Source organism: Bombyx mori, chromosome 22 (assembly GCF_030269925.1).
Source record: "Bombyx mori chromosome 22, ASM3026992v2".
In the NCBI taxonomy this organism is placed as follows: Eukaryota; Metazoa; Arthropoda; class Insecta; order Lepidoptera; family Bombycidae; genus Bombyx; species Bombyx mori.
The window spans coordinates 4,507,559-4,530,453 of NC_085128.1; the positions used below are offsets into that span (position 1 = coordinate 4,507,559).

Below are 22,895 nucleotides of genomic sequence, written 5' to 3' on the forward strand. Positions count from 1 at the left end.
TGCAAGGTAGTAGGTACATGTTAAATCAGTTGGCAGTCATGGCCATAATGGAGTGGCGTGCGAGTGAGATACACATATAGATATTGGCACTTCTCTATCCACTTAAAACCAAAAATATACCTAATGCATCCCAAAATGGACATTAAATACACTTTAAGTTCTGTATGAATAATTTAACATTCGCTGCTCACTTCAGCTTCAGATGTATACGGTGTCGTCTCTTCAGTCCGGGGAAAGTCAGAAACGAAGACACGGGGAAGCTCCTGGCCCTCAGCTCGCAGACCGCCGTCGTGTAGGCCGCGTCTATGGAGCACCCTTGACATAGGATCCCGCCCTCCCGCCGCGCGACGCACTGCGAGCCGCTGCGGCAGATAGAGCCGTCGCCGTCGACTTCGCAACTCGCTTTAGTTAAGATCGTCTCGCAATTAACACCTGACGAACAAAAAGACTGCGTTATTGATGTGGTACGTCTATAGCCGCACGTAAAACCGATTGCTGGCGTGACGATATGATAGTATATTTGGCGTACTCGCCCGCTTCGCTGGGCATTTAAAATTAACATTATTATTTAACACTCATATAAATATTAGTCTACCCATTAAGGACATGTATTTTCTACATGGATACCAAGTTTCAAGTCAATCGGATGCATGGTTCAGTAGTTATAACGGAACATCCATAAAAACCACTGTAGATTTATGTATTAGTATAGATAGATGTATATCGATACATAGACATAGACTATGCAATCCTCTTCCCACTGGTTCTTTTTTTTTATTGCCCTTGTAGGCAGACGAGCGTACGGCCCACCTGATGGTGAGTGGTTACCGTCGCTCGTGGACGTCAGCAATGCCAGGGGCACAGCCAAGCCGCTGCCTACCACTTAACACTCTCCACAAGCCTCGTTTGAAGAAGGAATTTCGGAGTGGGAATTTAATTTACTGCAAACATTTTCATTATGTCACATGAATTTCCTGCCGTAAACTATACTTTTATGCATCTATACATCTGTACAAAATAATATCGATGCGTCCCATCTGCCAGGCTTACTGCCGCGATGGCTCAACTTTTTTTTGTTTACGAAAAAATCATGGCCGCCTATAATAATATAATTGATAATCCAATTTGAAAGATCTCTTGTTAACTCCCAACAGACGTGGGAGTTAACAAGAGATATTTCGGAGATTCAGCCGAGTGACTCAACAACGGGTTTCAGTGTGCTTAGTGCGAGTTTCTTAACGTTCTCGATAGCGTAAGAGTTAACCCAATTTTGTATGCAGTTGGAACAGCGCTTCTAGCGGCAAACGTACGCAAACGTTCCCATTCCATACAAATATGAGCTAGCTTTTACGCTATCGAGAACGTTAAAAAACTCGCACTAAGCACACAGTTCTAATGTTCATTTTTAGAATAAACTAGCTGACACGGCAGACTTCGTAGTACCTCAATCGATAAATAACAGACCTAAACTTTTGTATAAAATAAACTTAAAACAAACAAAAGTATTTGTTGTTATATTTATTTAATTCCGAGCATTTTCATATTTATCTTACCTTTTAAACCTTCTCTGGACTTCCACAAATAATTCAAGACCAAAATTAGCCAAATAGGTCCAGCCGTTCTCGAGTTTTAGCGAGACTAACGAACAGCAATTCATTTATATATATGTATATAGATTACTGACCCGTAAAGCCGGCGGCGCAGACGCACGTGTAGCCGCCTTCTCTCCGGACGCACGTTCCGTTGTTGACGCAGGGAGACGAAAAGCAAAGGTCCACCTCTGTGTCGCACATGTAGTGTTCTCTCGAGCCTGGCGACGTGAACTTTCATTCGTACTTGGTTTTGATTTGCTCACTCAGATGAACGAGCTATTGGTCCACCCGGTATTAGGACGGCCATAGACATCAACAATGTAAATGCCATATACTCGTAATAGATCTGAATAGAAAAAGGGGACCTTTTGCACCGACCACCCACAGTAGGATAAGGGGCAAGAAGAATAGTCTTTTTTTCCTACCTATGCTGATAGCCTTGAGAGGCTATATCAGCGTTACCCTAGCGTGTAGGTGAGCTCACGGGGGGAAATTCAGTGAGCTGTGTCTACTCGCCGAGCCCTTCGTTGCGAGCAACGGGTTCGGCGAGGACGGTAACCAGTGCTTAAGGTACCTCTAAAAACACCGTTAACGGAACGGGAGGATCTGTAATAACGTGTTTAGGGCGATATCGACTGTTTACCATACGGTCCACAGGATCGGGTATATAATTTCCGGTGCCGATGTCGACGGTCATCATGGGAATAGTCAAACTTGCATACATTTATATTAATAAAATACTTTTACTGGCGTTATAATGTAAGCTTGCGCGTTTAGTTACCCCCATCCTGCCTATTTAAGCAGGCTTAAAGGCACAAAGAAGTCTTATTTAAGATGACATATACATATTACCGGTAAAACCTTCCGGACATTGGCAAGTGAATGACGTCACAGGGTATATCGGTCTGAACAGGACCGAGTCGCTATTCACGAAGCCCGAAGCGTTCCCGAACTTGAGCACGGTCAGGCACTCCTCAAAGTTGAGACAAGGCTCGTGAACGCAGATGTTGTCATCGAACGGTAGGACCTAAAGGAAAACAGACCTTAATGACGAGGCGCGAAGGTAGATTTTTATTTTTTAGTCATGTGTTTTTGCTCAACTTTGAATCGGTGAATAAAGGAGTAATTATAGGCACGTCGTTAATTGAGCACCACCACATCTCGAGTTTTTGTTAACATATTCACAGCTCACAGCCCACCTGGTGTTGAGTGGTTACTGTAGCTCATAGACATCTACAACGTAAATGTCGCCACCCACCTTGAGATATCAGTTTTAAGGTCTCGGTATAGTTACAACGGCTGCCCCACCTTTCGAACCGAAACGCATTACTGCTTCACGGCAGAAATAGGCGGAGTGGTGTTACCTACCCGTGTGTACTCACAAGAGGTCCTACCACCAGTAATTACGCCAATTATAATTTAGCGAGTTTTGATTTTTATTACACGATGTTATGTTATACTATTACAAAACAAATATAGCTGTCTGCATTAACGATAAAATTTATGGATTTGACTTTCTTTGGAGCGAAAGCAAAACTCCTTTAATGTTACTAACAATAAAAAGTACTTAGCAACATTGATTTATATATGTTAGTTCATATTTATAATACAATATTGCTTGTAGCGGCGTCAGGGTGTACACTAAGCATGTAATGTTTTATTAATGTTGAGCGCATAGGCAAGCTTAATCCGCAAACAAATATAGCTTTGCAGTTCAATAAACTATGAGGCATTATTGTACGTACTGCCTATTTTATATTTATGTGTACCATATATAAATAGTTTAGGTAATTTAATAATAATTTATAATTAGTACAGTCAGTTGAATAGCATACTGGTAGTTCAATGATAATTAATACAGTCGGCTGAATAGCATACTGGTAGTTCAATGATAATTAATACAGTCGGCTGAATAGCATACTGGTAGTTCAATGATAATTAATACAGTCGGCTGAATAGCATACTGTTAGTTTTGTTGTGACTTTTAAGCTAGTTTTTCACAAAGCGAACAACACTCGGTATTTACTCACACTACGCATGGATAACTAGAAGAAAACGTGTACGTCTTGTTAGTTTAATTTGATTTTGAATGTTTGAATTTATCATAATAAAAAAATGTGGTTTCATTCCCTTCGGTTTTTTTTTATTGCTGAGATGGGTGGACGAGCTCACAGCCCACCTGGTGTTAAGTGGTAACTGGAGCCAACAGACATCTACAACGTAAATGCGCCACCCACCTTGAGATATAAGTTCTAAGATCTCGGTATAGTTACAACGGCTGCCTCACCCTTCAAACCGAAATGAATCGTTTTTATGAGTCGTAAAATTAAAAGTATTTTTATGGTTTAATTTCGCGTTTATTATAATTATTGCTATATTACTTCAGACGTTTCAAATACTTTACGGTTTTCGTGTTAGCAGACGACTAACCGCGGACACGACAAATCAAACCGTAAAAGTAGTTTTAATTATGGTTAATTTTATTTGTAAACAAATAAGTTACATTCGAAGTTCGAGATTTTGCAATAGAAAAAAACCTTGTAAGTTAATCGCGGAATAAGATCGCTCGCCCGCAGTCCATCGTGGCGTGCCTTTATGTATGAATTTTTTGGGATCCATGTTCATAGTTAGTTTTTTTTATTATACTTAAATAAAAAATCTCTGTAAGACAATAATCTTGCGACAGTGTACATTCAAAATACGCTTCTATGAGTATGAGTTTAAGTCTCAATATTACCTGTACAGTGGCGAGTCTGGCTAGAGTCGTTCTGTGTAAGTAGACCCGTTCGCGCAGGTGCGTCGGCGAGTAGTGCGGCGAAGGGTCCCCCGCGACCCCCACCTCCGCGTCCGGCCTCCGCGCCGAGAACGAAACGTTCAAAATGTTGCCAGTTACGTCGGTGTCGTCCTGAAAACAATGCAATTTCTAATTTCTAGTGTTGCAATAGCACATTCAACATTCTACTATTCGGTAGAATTAAAACGTTTCGCGAAATTTACAAATTCGTTATATTTTTTATTATTGTCTTTTAAAATTTTTTAGTATCATTTTAAGTTTCAATTAATTCTAATAGTGGCTTTGTTAACTTTGGCTTGGTCGGTTAACTTTTTTAATTGAGGTTTTGTTAGAGTTGTGTATTAATTAAAATATCATAATATACTACAGTCAAATCAGTTTCACTCACAGAGTGCGACTTCGTTACATTTTTAGTATTCATTTACAACTAAACTATTTTTTCACTAGTAAATGACACATCGAAAATTAATACTAAATATTGAAATGAAGCCGGATGAAGAAAGGATTACTGGTGGCCCGGAGACATTCCCAGTTTCGCCAGGACCGGCGGGCGAGCAAAGGCTCAGCTAGAATGGTGGGATCTGTTAATAGCTGCCCGAGTGCCTCCGATGGAATCTAACAACTCAAGAACAACTGCTTCGCGAATGAATCTACTACCGGATCCAATAAAACTCATTTACCTGTACGCTGAAGATGTAAATGTTCTCTTTAGGGCACGGGATGATAGCCGCTAGGCCGTCTATGAAGAATCCCAAGAGTGGCGAGAGGAACTGTTCCGCCGTCATGTCATTCAACCTGACGGTGATCGAGTTGAGTAACATTTCCTCGGTTATAAGTCGCACGGAAAGTTGCATCATCGCTTTGATCTCGTTCACACCATCTGTCGAGATGAATGCAACCATTATTTTTTATTTTTCTACCTAAGCTGATAGCCTTGAGGAGCTATGTCAGCGTAACCGGGCGAGTAGGTGAGCTCAAGGGGCTCAAACCAGGATTGAAGGCAATCGATGAGTTAACATAGCACTCAAATGTTTAATCTTTGCCCTAACCTTTTAGGTATCAAATATTAACTGTCGCATCTACACCTTATCTACTCATTGTATAAAGTCGTATAGTAAAATTTGTTACTCTTCCTGATTAGGACAGTCTATTATTCTATTTTGCAATAAACGGTTACATCTTTATCGGTTTTCTCAATTAATTAACCCCATACAGAACCATTAAAAAAATATGTCAGAAGTAATATACCTAGGGACAATAAAAATACGACATTAATTAAACCCTGAAAGTGGTTTGAGTAGAGAATAAGCCAAGAAAGTTATTGTAGTTTCTCATGGAAATTAATGCCGGGGCACACACACCGCTTTTACCTAACTCCGTCGAGTACTCACGTACCCTTAGGGGGCTGCTACCTAATACTAAGGTGACTTTAATATAGTTTTAGAGAGAGATAGAGAGAGGGTGATTAAACTTTTGTTGTACACCAAAAACACTATTAATTTTAATTGTATGTAAAGTGTACAAAATTTCGCTGTCAAAAACCATTTTCCAGTTGGTGGTTGAAATTGGAATCGTGAAGAATTAAACTGGGGGCATGTACAGTACTAGTCCGAATAGATTAGACTGTTAGCGTGTCGTGCGACAGAGATAACGCTATACGAAGTCATAATTAACCGATTGTCTCTTTCCATAAGTCGATGTGCAGTATTTATTGGCGGGCACTGTACGTACGAGCCGAACACGTTTTGATATTTACCGGTGACCGATACTTCCATCGTTGCCAGTTTCGGCACGTTCGTGTTGAGTTGAGGCGATAACGTCATAGAACCGGTCGTTTCGTTCAGTAATATCAGGTTTGCGTTGTTCCCAGATAGGATTCGATATTGCAACTGAAAAAAATTGGCACGACGTTAATAATCTGTTTTCAAAGTCAATAGACTTTATTCCATATTCAAAATGCTTCGATTCTTTTTTTAAAACGGTTTTGTCTATATTGGTGGGTGAAAGGCTATTTGGTTTAAGCGATAATTCGCTTAATACGCGACGTTTAACTTAGTAATTAAAGGTGCGTTTTATTTTGTATTAGCAGTTCGAAGTCTTTAATTGAACTTCAACTGTGTTTACCTCATTCGAATAGTTGAAGAAGTTTTTTTATCATTATATTTTTTACAAAATTTAAACTTTAAATGGTTTTTTTATAATAAAAATTTCGCTTAAACCATAATAATATAAGCCTTTCACCTATATGATATACTTAAAAATGAATATCAATATTTGTTATACGTTCGTATTCTATGCGTTCCTAAGTCGACCATCTTATTGTAATGTTGTAAATTGTAAAATATAAGCAATTAAAAAAAAAATGTTATCTTTGTCATTGGCCCTCCACGGAAAGTTTCTGTCATAGTACCATCAAAGAACGATAGATGGCGCGTGAGTGGCAGTTTCAAAAAATCTATGCCTTTCATACAATTAGCGATAGTCACAGCGGAACGTGACCGAGTCTCACTAGTTAATATCTATTTGGAACTCACCTTGTCTGTGACGTCAGCGTCATAAGCTGGCACCCTGCCAAATGGTCCCACTGGAAAACAATCCTTATAGTTGTTGAAAATGATTTGAAAGTCCTTCATCACTGGCGCGTTGTCGTTGACGTCGGTCACGAGTATTTCCACTCTGACGTCATTCCAGAGCGGAGGGCTCGCCGCTCTGATAACTAATTCGTACTTCTTCCTGGGGCTCTCGTAGTCGAGATCCACCATTGTCACTAGTTCAGCCTTGTCGGAGCCTTGACGAGTTTCCAGCGAAAAACTGTTCGAATCGTCACCTCCTTTAATAAAATAAAAATTAAAGATGTGGTGTCGTGGGACACCAGGTAGGAACGAAGTTTCTTCGGCTAATGTAGAATCGACACAATTTGCAAAAAAAAAATCGTGCTCAATTTTATGTTGGTTTTCTTGATTTTTCTCTTAAGTTCTCATTAGTTTTTATTTAAGTACAGGAAAGCATTTAGGAAATTCAGTATTTTAGGAAATAATAAATTACGTAAAATAAAAATCGTAATTCAAATTATCAATTAAAATAACCAAATATGTCTCTTTATTTTTGTTTGACAACATAAAATTACATAGAAATAGAAATAATTACAAAATAGAGAGAGAAGGGATGAGAGAACGAAAAGAAAGAGGGAGAAAGAGAAAGGTATTATACACTACTCGCTTGTGTATACGACTGTCGCGCCTGCGCACGTCTCATTTAACGGTTTTATTCCACGCACTTTTTTCCACTGATTTTTTCTTACGGTTTTACTATCACATTTTTTCCAGTTCGGTCGCGCAGCAAAATCCCTATCCCCTCCAAGCCTGCCGTAAGGAACTTCGTTCCAATATATATTTATTATTAGCAATGTTCTTAAGGATTACATACGAGTATACAACATGTTACAAAATACCCCGTAAAAAATATAATTAATTATCAAAGCCTAACATTTTTTCAACCCTAGTAAACTGTCATGTCAGGAAACCAGATTATTTAACAGAAAGACTTACGTACCCATTTTACTTAATAATTTTGTATTTTAATAGTTTTTATATTTTTCATTAATAAATGTTTGATACCTCGATACAAGGATGTCATTATACTCAAGTACTGGCTTCAAAAAATGTCAAGTTGGAAAAAATATATATGTTGTCAATTTCAAATCTTCTAATCGATATCCTACAACTGTTGCGAGTAGAAATGTAGGGTACTTTTTGCTCTTTAATTTTACTGAAATAAGCTTTACACATGAGAGAATATAATAATATTTTTTGTGGTAGTTAGTTATACAGCGTTACTACGGTTTTTAAATGTTGTGCATGGACTCTTATAAGGCCCCATTTAACCTCCTTTCGGCTTTACGGGTAGTTTCGTAACACCCTGTATAATGTACTCATAAAAATTAATTAATGAAGTCTCTTAGTATATATATATATATATAGATTTTTTTGTGCGTGAAATACGTAATCAATTTTAAAATGAGTTTATATTGCGATATTAGAATGAAATTTCGAATTGAATTTTTTTCGACGGTGTAATTCGAATATGAAATCGAAATTACTTATTATGACAATAAAAGTAAATTTTCAATTTCGAATTGAATTATTTTTGACGGTGTAAGTAGGATATAGAATCGAGATGCCTTATTATAGAGTAAGTATCGAATTTCGAATCGAGTTACTTTTGACGGTGTAATTCAGATATGGGATCGAGACGACTTATTATTATAATAGAGTGAAGTTTTGAATTTCGAATCGATTTACTTTTGAATTTAGAATCGATATACCTTTGATAGAGTAGTGCACAACAGCGTTGGGTCCTTCGTCGGGATCGTGCGCGCGTATCTCTCCGATCGTGGTGCCGATGGGACTGTTCTCCGATATGTAAAACGTGAGGCAATCGCTTTCGAACACCGGTGGCGAGTCGTTGATATCTTCGATCTTTATGTGGACTATTACCTGTAAATTAAGAATTATCGTAAACGGCTCTATAGTGTTTTAGTGAATGCACATTGGCTGTGTACCGCAATACGTATAACAATATGCATGCAAAAAAAGAACTCGAACACAATCTTAACATTATTTATTTATAATAAATATTAATATATTATGTTCATTAATAGCACTAAACGAAGTTGATGATAAATGTATACAGTTATATTGCGAAAAGCAAGACTTAAATTAATAAAGAATGTCTAATCGGTATACCGATGTCTAATCGATTCGCTGTTTTTTTTAAAAAAATTTATTAGTCACACAATACACATTACACGCTTTAAAAAAAGGTACCTACATAAAAAAAACGAGTAAAAAATTTGGCTTGTAACATAAGCCGTAAATGTACGTACGACTTATCAAAATAAATGTGCTAAGTACAAAATGTTCCTAACAACTATAGAATAAAATAATATATTAACGAAAACTATCTTAGCGTCTAATGTTTTTATTTTTTTTTATTTTTATTGCTCACGATCCACCTGATGTTAAGTGGTTACCGGAGCCCATAGACATCTACAGCGTAAACGCCGCCACCTACCTTGAGATATGAGTTCTGAGGTCTCAGCTTATACAGTACAACGGCTGCCCCACCCTTCAAACCGAACCGCATTACTACTTCACGGCAGAAATAGGCAGGGTGGTGGTACCTACCCGCGCGGACTCACAAGACGTCCTACCTCCAGTAAATTCTTTCTATTTACAATAAACACTAAACAGTTATATTACTTCGTATAACATTAACATATTGGTTTTATTACGGCACATAAGGAGCTAAGCAACAATGTCCAAATGATTTAACAACCTAATACTTACAGTCGAGCTTTGTGGTGGAGTTCCGCCATCAATGGCCACGGCCTTTAAGTCGTGAGTCGCTACTGACTCTCTGTCCAGAGCCTTGTTTGTTCTGATAACACCCGAAGCTGGATCAATGACAAATGAGCCTTCCTCCCTGTCTTTAGGGTCTAATTCGTAATGAATGCGACCGTTCAAACCGACGTCAGCGTCCGTCGCGCCGACCTGAGATACCGATGTACCTGTAAACGAGTTAAAAAAGCCTGAAGTGACATTTACGAAAACAACAACTAAGCCAGGGCTGTTCAAGCTACATACCTTTGCAAGCTAATTAAATTTACTGCAAAAGCTGGACGGCCATAGACAAAATTTATTTTCAAAAACTATATATACTTTCCGGGAATTCCTCCAATAATAGAAAAAGATAGCTTCACTTTCAAATGATGTCATGGGAATGGAATGTTACAAGAATAAAGATAAAGAATTATACCAAATATTGATTATATGTTTTGACAAAGTTTTCTATTATGCAAAGTATTTATATCCAGAACTATTTTCTGATTAAAACATGCGTTGCCGGCCGCATGAAAAAAAGCCGCGGTCCATTGTCTGGACAGCCCTGAACTAAGCAATACCTAAATATGTATTAGATGTTTGTTCGCATGCAAGCGATTAGCAAGATCGTTTCGAAATCTCTTGAGGTATTGTTGTTATTACGGAGAAGGTTTACGAACAGGTAGACCCGGGTTTCGTAAGCGTATGACTGCTTCGCGGCAATAGGCTGGGTATACATCCGACCAGATACCACCAATGGAGCACTCTGGTCAGGTTTCATTTGTTTGGAGAGTCCGAATTTCCAACTCACCAACTAAAGCGTCCTCCATTATGTTCGCGGTGTAGAGCTGTTGCTTGAAGACCGGCTCGTTGTCGTTCACATCGACGACCGATATCTCGACGTCGGTTGTGTCAGACAGGGAGGGTACGCCGCCATCTCGGGCGGTCACAGTTAATAAATATCCTTAAAATAAACGTCACACTTTTTTAGTTTTGGCGCCAATTTGTAAATGTAATATAGTATTAGGTGATCGATGCACTTCGGCTGTACGCACGAAAAAATGTCACGTTCCGCTTGAACGCGCAAGTCAGAGCGCGGAACAAGTTAGGGAGGCACAATCTGCCCAAGGGTTGGTTTGTGACACATTTATCTCTCTTCTCGCGTGACGTCAGAGCTATTCGAATAATTCTGCTACTGATGTTATCATGTAAGCCTATCGTCCGTAAACCGATTTATAGGCAAAGAATTAAATTGTTTATTTTTTTAAATAAATCTTATAGTAGTCGGAAATAGTGTAACGACAATTAAAGAAAAAACGAGATTAAATCGTAGTAAAAGCTATTTTAATTATAAAAAATTATACCCATTCGGTATCCACACTTGGTGGAGATATTATGTAGTATCAAGGACGTTTTATTTCAGTTACAATTAGGACCGATCGTTTACCTTACTTCACCTGGGAAATCTGGGAAATGTCAAGTCTGATATTGACAGTCAACCATAGCCAACTGTTTCATTTATAGTAAATTATAAGACAAAGAATTTAGAGAATTTTGTAGTTGTATCGATTGGGTCTGACTATCTCTTAATTAATATCTGAATTTATATTTCATTTTGTTCAAAGATATTTTCATCACCGAAGCTCATGGGCTCCAACTATGCCAGCGAATAGATAATACGCTACCACTTATAGCTTAGACTATCATAATGTAAGATCCTCTGATCTTGAAAACTAGACCTTATTACGCTGTAAATGTGCACTACTTAATTTATATATTTTGTAATTTTGTTAATATTTCTATTATACACTTGGATCACACCAACATCTGTAGTTTCCAAAATCATCTCTATCAAAAGGAAGTCCATACTTTAATAATAACATTTCTATATATTATAGTTATTTTGGTATCCCAGGTGCACGAGGAAGGGTCTTGTATTGTAATCTCTTACCACTCATAGTTTCTCTGTCAAGTAACTTATTGGTCGTAATGGCTCCCGTTTGCGGATTAATCACGAACTGTTGGTCGTGGTGTGCGACGGCCTCATTGGATATTTCTGAGCTGAGGCTGTACGTGATCTGCGCATTGATTCCTACATCGCTGTCCGTTGCTGAAACGACTAAGACCGTTGTGCCGATCGGTGCATCTTCAAAAACCTGTAAGGTTTCAAGGAGGGCATTAAAAAAATTAATTCAGTGCCAGCCTAGGGCTCCGGAAACCAGCACCAGGTGCCCGTTGAACACGTGCCGTGATCAGCGGCGCCGTATTTTAACAAAATATTGTCTAATCACTCACCGGAACCGATGACCTCATCGACTCACGCCGTATCACTTAGGGCTTAGGTCGAGAATGGATAAGGAAAAGTGATAACGAAAAACTGTAGCGGCGACCGTCACACATGAGGATACCGTCCTGTCCCTATAATTGAAATTTTACTGGTGGCCCGAAGGCCTTTCCAGTTTCACCAGGACAGGTGGGCGAGCAAAGGCTCAGCCAGGAGGGGCGGGATTTGCTAACAACTGTCCGAGCGCCTCCGAAGGAGACCTAACACCAATCAACTATGAATCTACTACCGGATCGGTATCGCGACCCGCTGACAAGATCCGGCGAGACACTCAGCAGGCTGATGCATGGGTTAGGTTGCACGTCGATCTCTTTGTCGAGTTCGACGAGTACGGTTACCGGAGTCCCTAAGCCTGCTCCTAGTATTAGAGCGGAAGGCGTCTAATGCAAAGGTTATTGGATCTAATGGATCCGTAAGGACGTGTCTAGGGCGTCGACGGTGACTGACTCCTGCATGATCAGGATTCGGGGAGTAGTCAGCGGCGGCAACGATAAGGCGATTATGATGACGCATAGCTTATCGAAGTACCGTTCCGACGCTGACTCATGTATTTCCGGATTGATTCGAGGCTCAGGTCGTCGTGTAAGTCAACGTTCCTCACGAACCACGGAGCCCCGACGTCTAACCTGCAAAAGCGGGATTGTAGGAATTGGGGGGCGTCTATGTGTGTGCGGGCCACGTGAGCGAACATCACACTAGCGTAAGTCATGACGGGCCTAATGCAAGTTTTGTAAAGTGTCACCTTGTTCCGAAGGGACATTTTACTCCGCTTACAGATCATGGGATAGAGTCTGCCGAGAATAAATGCGGCATGATCGCGGACTATTTTTATATGCGGACGAAATGTCATGGATGCATCCAGGGTGACTCCCAGGTTCTTGACCTTCCTGGCCCAGGGTATAGGTTGGCCGAAGAGGGTGATCGGGGGTGCCCGTCCCGTCCGAGAAGCAAGCAGAAGTGACAGATGTGAAGTCGCGAAGGCACCGTCAAATGGCGACCCGTGTTGCCGTGGTAAAAACTCAAATAAATACCCACAGATTGGAAAAATCTTACGTATGATGGGCCCAATGGGAAAAGAAAACATGCAAGAAACAGAAGAAGAAAATTTGTAACGAAGATTTAGAAACAATACGCGCAAAATGAATGTTTACAAATCCATCTGTTGTCTATAGGTAAAGCTAGGGATAGGCCGGTTTTACGTCAAAATGTATTGGTTTAAATAAACTGCAATATATAAAAGTACGAATATGAAAAATTGTGGGTCAGGCAACTTTTTTTGCTACGGCTTCATTAAGGGTTTTTGTCCACCGGAGCGGAGTGGAAAAACGGAGAAATATTAACCAATAAAATTGTACAAAATTATTTCTTTCACAATGGATAGACAGCCTTATAATGGCTATTATTAGAGACACTTACAGAGGCAGTGTAAGGTGCGTTTTCGAATACGGGCGCGTAGTTATTGGCGTCGGTAATGTTGATTTGCACCATCGCTGTGTCGGATCTGCCGCCGGAGTCCGTGGCGGACACGGTCAGCACGTACCGCCTCTCCTGCTTGAAGTCCAACGGCTGGGCTACGGTGATGAGGCCGCGACCGTTCTGTGACGTTATGGAGAATCTGCCGCGAGTGTTCCCGCCTGTGATCTCGTAGTGTAACCTAAAGGTACAAACGTGTTTTAGTCCAAGATCTTAGCTGGTATTATTAAAATTTTGTGAGAATTCAAATCTCAAGATACTAGTTGAATTATTGATTAAAACAATAGGTCGAAAGTCGATAGTCATGCGAAGACAAGTTTTAGTGCCGTTATGTTGTTACTCATTTTGTGTTATTTTTATTTTAAAATAGTTCAACTTTTTTTTGGCTTTGTTGGGCATTAATAGTTCGCTAATTGCATAAGGATTAAAATCTCATCGTTTCTTCCAGAATGGACAGAATGCTTTAATTTTAAAAATATTTTAAAATTAAATATATCCTGTGTCGATCTTTTGACATCGGAGATTAGCCGGAATAAAGAGAAAACAAAACAACACACCATAAAAAAAAAATTGTAAGTTTTTTGCGATTACAAACAGGCACTTCAATTTTATTTATACTTATTAGAAATCAACCAAGAACTCGACTTTATAAATTGAAAAATAATATACAACCGCTTGATAAAAATATAATAGAATACAGTAAAAAACATGAATTAAATTTATCATCTGGTGTGAACAGAAGAAAAGTTTCATTTAACAATTTAAAAGTTATTATTTATTTATAAATGATTAAATGTAAGATTTCTACCCTTTGTTTTAAGGTTCATTTTACTGTAACCAGATCTACACAGGCAATGTTCAAATCGGATTTATTCTTTCGGTAATATCTAGATACCCAACACAGATAATAATTCTGGTACTCTTAAGATGACGAGGTATCTCAAAATGGCTTACAAACGCTTTAGTATTTAGCCATCATAAAATAATTATACACGAGTTCACGTCGGAATAATAGACAGAGCTCATGGGCAGCACTACAAAACCGCTCCTGATAAATGGAATCAGAGCTTCAATTGCATTGCCCGCAACTGCCATCCGCCACGTAAAGTCATTACGTCACCTGTTATCCTCATCGGCGTCGGTGGCAGTGAGGGTCACGACAGGTGTCCCCGGGGGCTCGTCTTCAGCCAGTTCCACTTCGTATTGTCCCGGCATAAACACCGGATCATTATCGTTCACGTCTTGTATGACGACCACAACGGTAGCTGTTGCTGAACGCGGGGGGTCGCCCCCATCCGTCGCTGTTACCTATGCAAATGCAATTGGTAGTATCAGGAGTATTGGAAGCAGTGTCCTCAGAGTATAACGCGATCACCAAACTGCACTTACTTATGGTAGGTCATGGCATGCCACTTATTTTTTTTTCCCCCTACTTATGGCTATTTCAGCTTCTCCTTGACGTGTAGGTGAGCTCACGGGGCTCAAACCGGGAGTGCTGCTAACACTGGCCTTAGCAAAAGTAGTACTCCGCAGAATCTACTACCGGATTGGAAACGCAACCCAATGAAAAGATCCGGCGAGAAACTCAGAGGGCTGTGTATATGGGTTAGTTTACTCGTCGAGCCCTTCGTCGCGAACAACGGGTTCGGCGAGGACGGTCACCGGTGCTTGAGGTACCTAAAAGCACCGTTAATGGATCGGGTGGATCCGTAATGACGTGTTAAGGGCGACGTCAACTGTTTACCATTCAGTCCACAGGATCGGGTTTGCACGCCACGGGCTATGCAGCAGTTATAAGTTCCATTTTTATTTAGATGAGTGGACGAGTTCTCGGCTCACCTGGTGTTAAGTGGTTACCAGAGCCCAAGACATCTAGTGACACCTTGAGACATGAGTTGTAAGATCTCACTTTTAACAGTACAACGGCTGCCCCGCCCGTTCAAACCAAACGCATTACTGCTTCACGGCAGAAATGGGCAGGATGGTGATACCAAGCCTGCGGTCTCACAAGACATTCTACCACCAGTAATTACGCAAATTATAATTTTGCGGGTTTGATTTTTACCCTACGGCGGGATTCGAGCCCTGATACATTGCTACATTTATAAACGGAGTCAGTTTATGTTTAAAGGGAGAGGTAACCTTTATAATATAATACAACTGAGATAATCGATATCATGTATCGATGCGGGTGGCGACATTCACGAAGTGATATCTATGGATTTCAGTAGCTGCGTTGCACCAATTCATGTAATTAGTCAATAATAAAAATTAAGGTATTATTTAAATCTTGTTCCCCCCTACCGTTAACACCCACCCACCTAAAACTGTTACTCTATTTGGTAACCGATCTCGTGTTGTAACTGAAAACTTAGAATACTATAATTCTTATTTGTTATGAAATATGCGCCGTTGTGACTAACTTGAAAACATTTATTCAGACTTACCAATAGTTGATATTTAGCTTGAGTTTCCCTATCCAGTTGCCCAGAAGTATAGACCCATCCTGACCTCGGGTCTATTGTGATCGGAAGGTCAACGTTCCCGGTATAGTCTTTATCCGTCATAGTGTAAGTTAGTTCTGCGTTGACGCCTTCATCTGCATCGTATGCTTGTACCTGATGAAAAATTCTCTGTTGAACTTAGTTGAAGAATTCGACTGACTTGGTGTCGCAGTAGTTAACTTTACCAAGGGTCGTGGGTTCAATTCGCATTTCGGGCACACATTCTTTTTGTGTTGTTTTCTATCTTAAAGTTATATTTAAACGTGTATTCAGTTTCTAAATCCCGTGCAGTTTCCTACGGAGCTTAAAGTTTCGGTATAGCTTAGTATACTTACTCTAACAATACTGTATCCAATAGGGACATTTTCGCTGACTGACTCTTGGAACAGCGACGTGTAGAATCTCGGAGCGTTGTCATTCACGTCTCTAATGTTGATCAACAGTTGGGTGGTGTTTGATCTGGATGGACTGCCTCCGTCTGGAATGTAAGCACATCATAATTCGCTGTCGGCAACACCGATCTTAGTTTGTGGGTATACAAGAGCGTTTTGGGTTGAACTCATTTTGAAGTAACTGAAGATCACTCGCGAAAATGTTGAGCGTCTGCCATTCACCGAGTCACTTAAACGACCATAATGCCAGCTTATTTTATTTACTGGTGGTAGGACCTCTTGTGAGTCCGCGCGGGTAGGTACCACCACCCTGCCTATTTCTACCGTGAAGCAGTAATGCGTTTCGGTTTGAAGGGTGGGGCAGCCGTTGTAACTATACTTGAGACCTTAGAACTTATATCTCAGGGTGGGTGGCGCATTTGTCTTGTAGATGTCTATGGGCTCCAGTAATCACTTAACACCAGGTGGGCTGTGAGCTTGTCCACCCATTTAAGCAATAAAAAAAAACACGAATTATTTTAACATAATTTACGTGAGTGGGTACTCTGTTGCCAATTCGACTATCCCTCACAAACTACAGATTAGTTTGAAAAAATATTTATTCTATAACAGGAAAAGGATAGTGTTATATCTGAGCTGCTATTGCGCTTTGAAGAGCGGGGTGGCAGTTATATGTACTATGCCATTGAGAAATCGGCCTTATCTATTATCTACATAAGGGGGTGGCGGCATTAGCATCTTCGTACTTCGATAATCACTTACTAATTCAACCAGCATAGATAAAAAAATACACACATTAAAATTTTCGTTTATTAGTCAAATTTACCTTGAGCTCTGATCACGAGTCTGTAGCTCCGGACTTGTTCGTAGTCCAGGGTCTTGACAAGCGAGACATCGCCACTCAGGCTGTCTATGGAGAACTGCATCTGTGTGTTACCGCCGATGATCGCGTATCTTATTGCAGAGTTAGCACCGACGTCTGCGTCTGTTGCTCTGTGTTTTGGAATTTTAAAAATGTAAAAATAAAGCGATGCTACATGTTTTACAAAAAGGTCTTCTGTAACAACCAGTACCTATCGGTGTTCAATTAGTACTTTAAATCACGTAAGCCGACAAATTCAAAAGAAGGTTGTTACGGTCGATAGATAAATTCATTCGTTTTGTTGCAAGAATATGCTCTATGAATGATTTTTGGTATGCTACATTTTTTTTAACAAAAAAAAGAAACCTACTCCTTGAAAGTTATCCATACAAATTCCATTGCTAAGAGAAACGAAATGTGGCATTTTCAATATGTTTCAAAAGGATTTATGTTTGTGCAAATGTGAAATATCAGTCGAGAGCGTATGCCAAGTTGCAGTCCCGACGTTTCGATGTATTTTTGTTTTATTTAGCTTCCACGAATAATATTTATTGGTAGTAGAGATATATTACTTTCGTTGTCATAATATTGCGATTTGATTCTTTCTATTTTAATAAATACGTAAGAGTTTCACTTCGCTAATATTTGTACAAAATTAGTGACATTAGTTAGTAACATTTTACACATATAATTGAGCTGTTCTCTGTAAATAGCTGGGTGTTATTAATTTTTTAATTACTAATTGCAAATCTGATTTGCATGTAATTTTGTTTTAATAGTACAATAACTGATGCATGGAGGCGGAGTTGCTATACATATGAACATTAATGATAAGACATTGAAGTATATAGGTACACTAGCGACCCGCCCTCGCTTCGCTTCGGAAACTGTAATTTATTATTGATTTGTTCACTATTTAATGAATGTTATTATACATATAAACCTTCCTCTTTAATTACTCTATCTATTAAAAAAAACCGTATCAAAATCCGTTGCGTAGTTTTAAAGATTTAAGCACACATAGGGACAGAGAAAGTGACTTTGTTTTATACTATGTAGTGATAATTGTGGCTTTGATATGCGCGGTCTTGATATACGCGGTAGCAGTGACCTAGTTAACCCGTAGCCGCTTAGTGTCAGATTAGCCGCGATCTGCCTGTCCGGAATATAGTCCGTAAAGTAAGATCTTTTATTTTTAAACGCAATTAAATTTTATAAGTTTTTAAACACTAACAAAAGTTTGACAACAAACCAAATGTCGAAACCAGCATCTACTCTTAGACATTTTAACCTAAAAGTACATATTATTATCCGCAACACGCTTCGTCAGATTATAGAAACAGAGTTATCAGCAAACATGCTTCGTCAAAAAGTACAATACTTACTTTCAGCTATGAGCGTCTTCATAAGTTCGTAAATACAGTAATAAAATTACAACAGTAAAATCGAATACTAACTTGATCTTTGCTATGACAGGATTATCGGTTACACTGATATCTTCGTCGACGCTGACCGTGTACGTCTTCTCGCTGAACTGTGGATAGTTATCGTTGTCGTCTATGATGTTGACGTGAATCGTTGCTCTGGAAACAAAAGATCTATAGATGTAAAATAGGTTGATTGCCGTCCTTACGGATCCATCAGATCCAATAACCCTTACGTTAGACACCTTTAGCTCTAACCACAGATTATAGATGATCTGTAACACTAGGAGTAGGGACCCCGGTAGTCGTACACGTCGAAATCGGCAAAGAGTTTGTGGCGGGTAGCCATCATACAACGCAAGATATTTGACAGATGCCTGAATCTCGCTTACGACATTTTCAAGATAAAGCGCATATATACAAGTTCCGAACAACAACATTTGGACCGTCGGTCTACCGAACAATATTACCCGCTCGGTGGAAGATCTTCCTCTCGTTGTTTAAGCTCCCCAAAAGTTCGACGTCCAACCTAACCTAATCATCAGCCCACTGAGTTTCTCGCCGGATCTTCTCAGCGGGTCGCACTTCCGATTCGTGAAGCAGTTACTCTTGAGTTGTTAGGTCTCCTTTGCAGGCACTCGGGTAGCTGTTAGCAAATTCCATCTTTCCTGGCTGAGCCCTTGCTCGCCCACCTGCCCTGGTAAAATTGGAAAGGTCTCCGGGCCACCAGTAATCTCTCGAACATAAAAAAAGTTTGATTATGTCTGCGATCAATCAATCTCACAAGTCGGACGAGTCTAGAGTTCCCCGCTAAACCAAGAGCTACGAAAAGACACGTTATAAAAAATAAATAAACTTCAAGATAAGTTAGTAATAAAAGTACATTCCGAAGAGAGGATTTAGATGCGATTTTTTCAACGAGTTCCCTGTAGTATATCAATTTTTGATGTGAATGGTAGTTGAATATTATTTAAGTCACAGAATATGAAAGTTATTTTTTTTTACAAAAAGCGTATTTTATACGTATCACCGGTGTGATTAAACTCAGCCTTTACTGTCGTTCATTTGATTTCAAAACAAATTTCTTCGATGCATTAACTTACGGGACTTTAAATACGTTGAATAAAAAAATGTGATGTTAATTTATAACTAATGAGCATGATTGATAATTGCGTTCACTAATTAATAATTTATTACCAATTATTGCATAATATTTCAAGTTTATTATAAAGCTTAGATGTTGTATAAGTTATCTCGTTATCTCCTCGTCAACTCTAATTGTTAATAAATTTAGAGTTAATGTTTTTTGTGGATTTTAAGTGTCTTTCTCACAACGCGCTTTAGCTATTTCTATATTATAAAAAAATTGGAATTTATTTTGATCTCAATTTTTTTTTGTACCAAGTGCACACACTTTTCACTAAAATGTTTTTGTCGGGTTAAGTAATTGCCGGAATCCATAAATATCACAACGTAACCACCCCTTAACCATCCAGTTTCAAACATGACATCAAAGTCTCTATTTCATTTTATTTCTGCTTTGATTGGTCAACGAACTCAGCGCCCACTCGATGCTAAGTGGGTCTGTAGATATTAATAACGTAAATGTCGCCACCCATCATGAAACAAGAGTTCTAAGTCTCCGTTTTTACAGTACAACGGACGTCTTACCCTTTACACCACAAGGCATTTCTGCTTAATCGCGGCAGATATAGGCATAGTGGCGGTACTTATCTGAGCGGGCTCACAAGCCGCCCTACCTGACATATTCGCGTGGAATCTTAACGCACCCTACCGACAATACCGTTTTTACCATAAGGGCACACGGGGCCCGTGCCCAGGGCCCCCATTCTCAGGGGGCCCCGAAGGACCGACAATTTGGTTACCAATTGTAGTCGAGAGCGGTCATTTTCGCAGCTTAAGACAATAAAAAATGAATTGCGAACAACAATGTTACAAGAACGGCTGAGTAATTTGTCAATTATGGGCATAGAAAGTGATATCCTTCAAAAAATTGACTTTAAAGATATAATGGAATATTTTGCTCAACAGAAATCCCGAAAGAAACCATTATCGTAATCGTAACCAAAAAACCAGCAGCATTCTAATATAATTAATATTATTATATCATACTGTATTTTATTACCTATAATAAATGGTCATACTCAGTAGAAAAATGTTATTATAATTCGCTTTTTTTACTTTCCAAAAGGGCCTCAAATTCTTGTGTGCCCACGGGCCCCAGCCTAGTTTAAGACGTCCCTGCCTACCGATATTAAATATTATTTATGATGTTTTAAAGCAGTATACACAGATAATCTCGGATTACGATTTTACTTCATATGTACTATTTATAGAAGACTAGCGACCCGCCCTCGCTTCGCTTCGGAAACTGTAATTTATTATTGATTTCTCCACTATTTAATGGATGTTAAAATACATATAAACCTTCCTATTCAATCACTCTATCTATTAAAAAAAACCGCATCAAAATCCGTTGCGTAGTTTTAAAGATTTAAGCATACATAGGGATATAGGGACAGAGAAAGCGACTTTGTTTTATACTATGTAGTGATACTCACGTGCTAGACAGTCTATCAGAGACGGGACTGGCTTGGTCCGTGGCCTTCACCAAGACTGTGTACCGGGCCACCTTCTCACGGTCTAGGGAAGCTCTAGTGAGAAGGGCTCCACTACGCCCATCTATTCTGAACACGTCTTGAACTGAACTAGAACCCGAATCCGTTGATTCACTAGCGTCTTCTGGATTGAGAGTATCTGCTGTTACTAGTTCGATTGTGTATTCGACCTGAAAAAAAGGTTTTTTTTCTTTCTTTATATTTCTGAAGTATAACTATAAATTTCCTTTAACATGACCAATTAGATACATCGTTACAATACCGTTGATGCAATTGTATTATTTATTTATAACTTTATATACTAGACAGTGTAAAGGCGGACTTAATGCCATAGGCATTCTCTGACAGTCTACCTTAGGGGAGTGCAGAAATAAACCTTGGTAGGTATAGTGTGATAGTGATATTATTTAAACATATGTGTATATATAAATTACATAATATTTATAGATACAAATACTCGTACTTAAATAAATTCATATTATTATACATAAGATAGACTGTATTTGTAATAAATAAGAGTTGTACAGTAGAAGCAAATACCAGTTGTTAAGTCTGCACCAATGAACATGGCCACAACACAAATGTAGCCACGCACATCTTTGTATATGTTTAAATCTATTTGGACAGTGGTGAGATATTATAAGGTAAGTTTTGATATACGAATTTGCAGATCAGATAATGTTTAACTCCCATGGTCCAACAGCACGCTTTGTCACAGTAACGTCTATCAATAATACTGAAAACCATATTGAATACCTCGGCATTTTTTCCTATATCCTGGTCAGTGGCCTTTAGTGTTAGGACCGTTGTACCAGAGCTGGCGCCTTCCCGAACCGAAGCTTCGTACTGCTGCATCTCGAAGACCGGCGAATGATCATTGCAATCCAGAACGTTAATCTGTTGATGTATACAAAACGGCACACTCATTTTTGGAACGAAGTTCCTTATGGGACGATGCGGAGGGGTACCCTAACCGGGAAAAAACGTCCGTAACGTAAGATTTTTATTATTTATGTATAGTCTTAGTATGATGGTTATACAGTGTCTAATGTGTACTCTACGTGATGACGGTTATTATTATTATTCATAGAAATAGCTGTTTCTTGATATATTATTATTATATATTTTTTATAAATCATTGTGAATAAAATAAAGTTGATAGCTTTGTAAAGTAGTTTTTTTTTATCAATAAAAAAATCATGATAAAAAATGTATACCCGAATAATTATTTTCTTTATACCTCGAATAGAACTTAAAAATAATATTTTCATAATAAGGAACCATGAGGATAATAAGGAACTTTGTTCCTATCCGGTGTCCCACGACAACACACATCTTTTTTCTTTATTTAAGAACTGATTTTGAAGAATGGCGATCAGATATCTGACATGATGCATCCCTTAACAAACCACGGACCTACGTTTCCACATATTTTAAGTATAATCGTATTAGATTGCATAGTTAAAGTACAAAATTTAATAAATCAATTT

The 22,895-nt window shown here is 39.0% G+C and overlaps 1 protein-coding gene across 1 annotated transcript in view; it reads right to left on the reverse strand.

Moving 5' to 3' along the window:
* Positions 1-22,895, reverse strand: part of LOC101745884 (protocadherin-like wing polarity protein stan) — a 214,910-nt gene that overhangs the window by 36,123 nt on the left and 155,892 nt on the right. The window contains exons 7-25 of the mRNA XM_038018928.2: positions 22,162-22,302; positions 21,349-21,575; positions 18,800-18,925; positions 17,307-17,473; positions 16,424-16,566; positions 16,032-16,202; positions 14,705-14,892; positions 13,528-13,765; positions 11,719-11,923; positions 10,579-10,731; positions 9,735-9,955; positions 8,711-8,882; positions 6,921-7,216; positions 6,143-6,275; positions 5,067-5,266; positions 4,330-4,497; positions 2,445-2,619; positions 1,685-1,810; positions 192-432 (exon numbers count right to left, since the gene is read on the reverse strand). Coding sequence (XP_037874856.1) covers positions 192-432; positions 1,685-1,810; positions 2,445-2,619; positions 4,330-4,497; positions 5,067-5,266; positions 6,143-6,275; positions 6,921-7,216; positions 8,711-8,882; positions 9,735-9,955; positions 10,579-10,731; positions 11,719-11,923; positions 13,528-13,765; positions 14,705-14,892; positions 16,032-16,202; positions 16,424-16,566; positions 17,307-17,473; positions 18,800-18,925; positions 21,349-21,575; positions 22,162-22,302 — 3,491 coding nt within the window. The remainder of the gene's footprint in view (positions 1-191; positions 433-1,684; positions 1,811-2,444; positions 2,620-4,329; positions 4,498-5,066; positions 5,267-6,142; positions 6,276-6,920; positions 7,217-8,710; positions 8,883-9,734; positions 9,956-10,578; positions 10,732-11,718; positions 11,924-13,527; positions 13,766-14,704; positions 14,893-16,031; positions 16,203-16,423; positions 16,567-17,306; positions 17,474-18,799; positions 18,926-21,348; positions 21,576-22,161; positions 22,303-22,895) is intronic.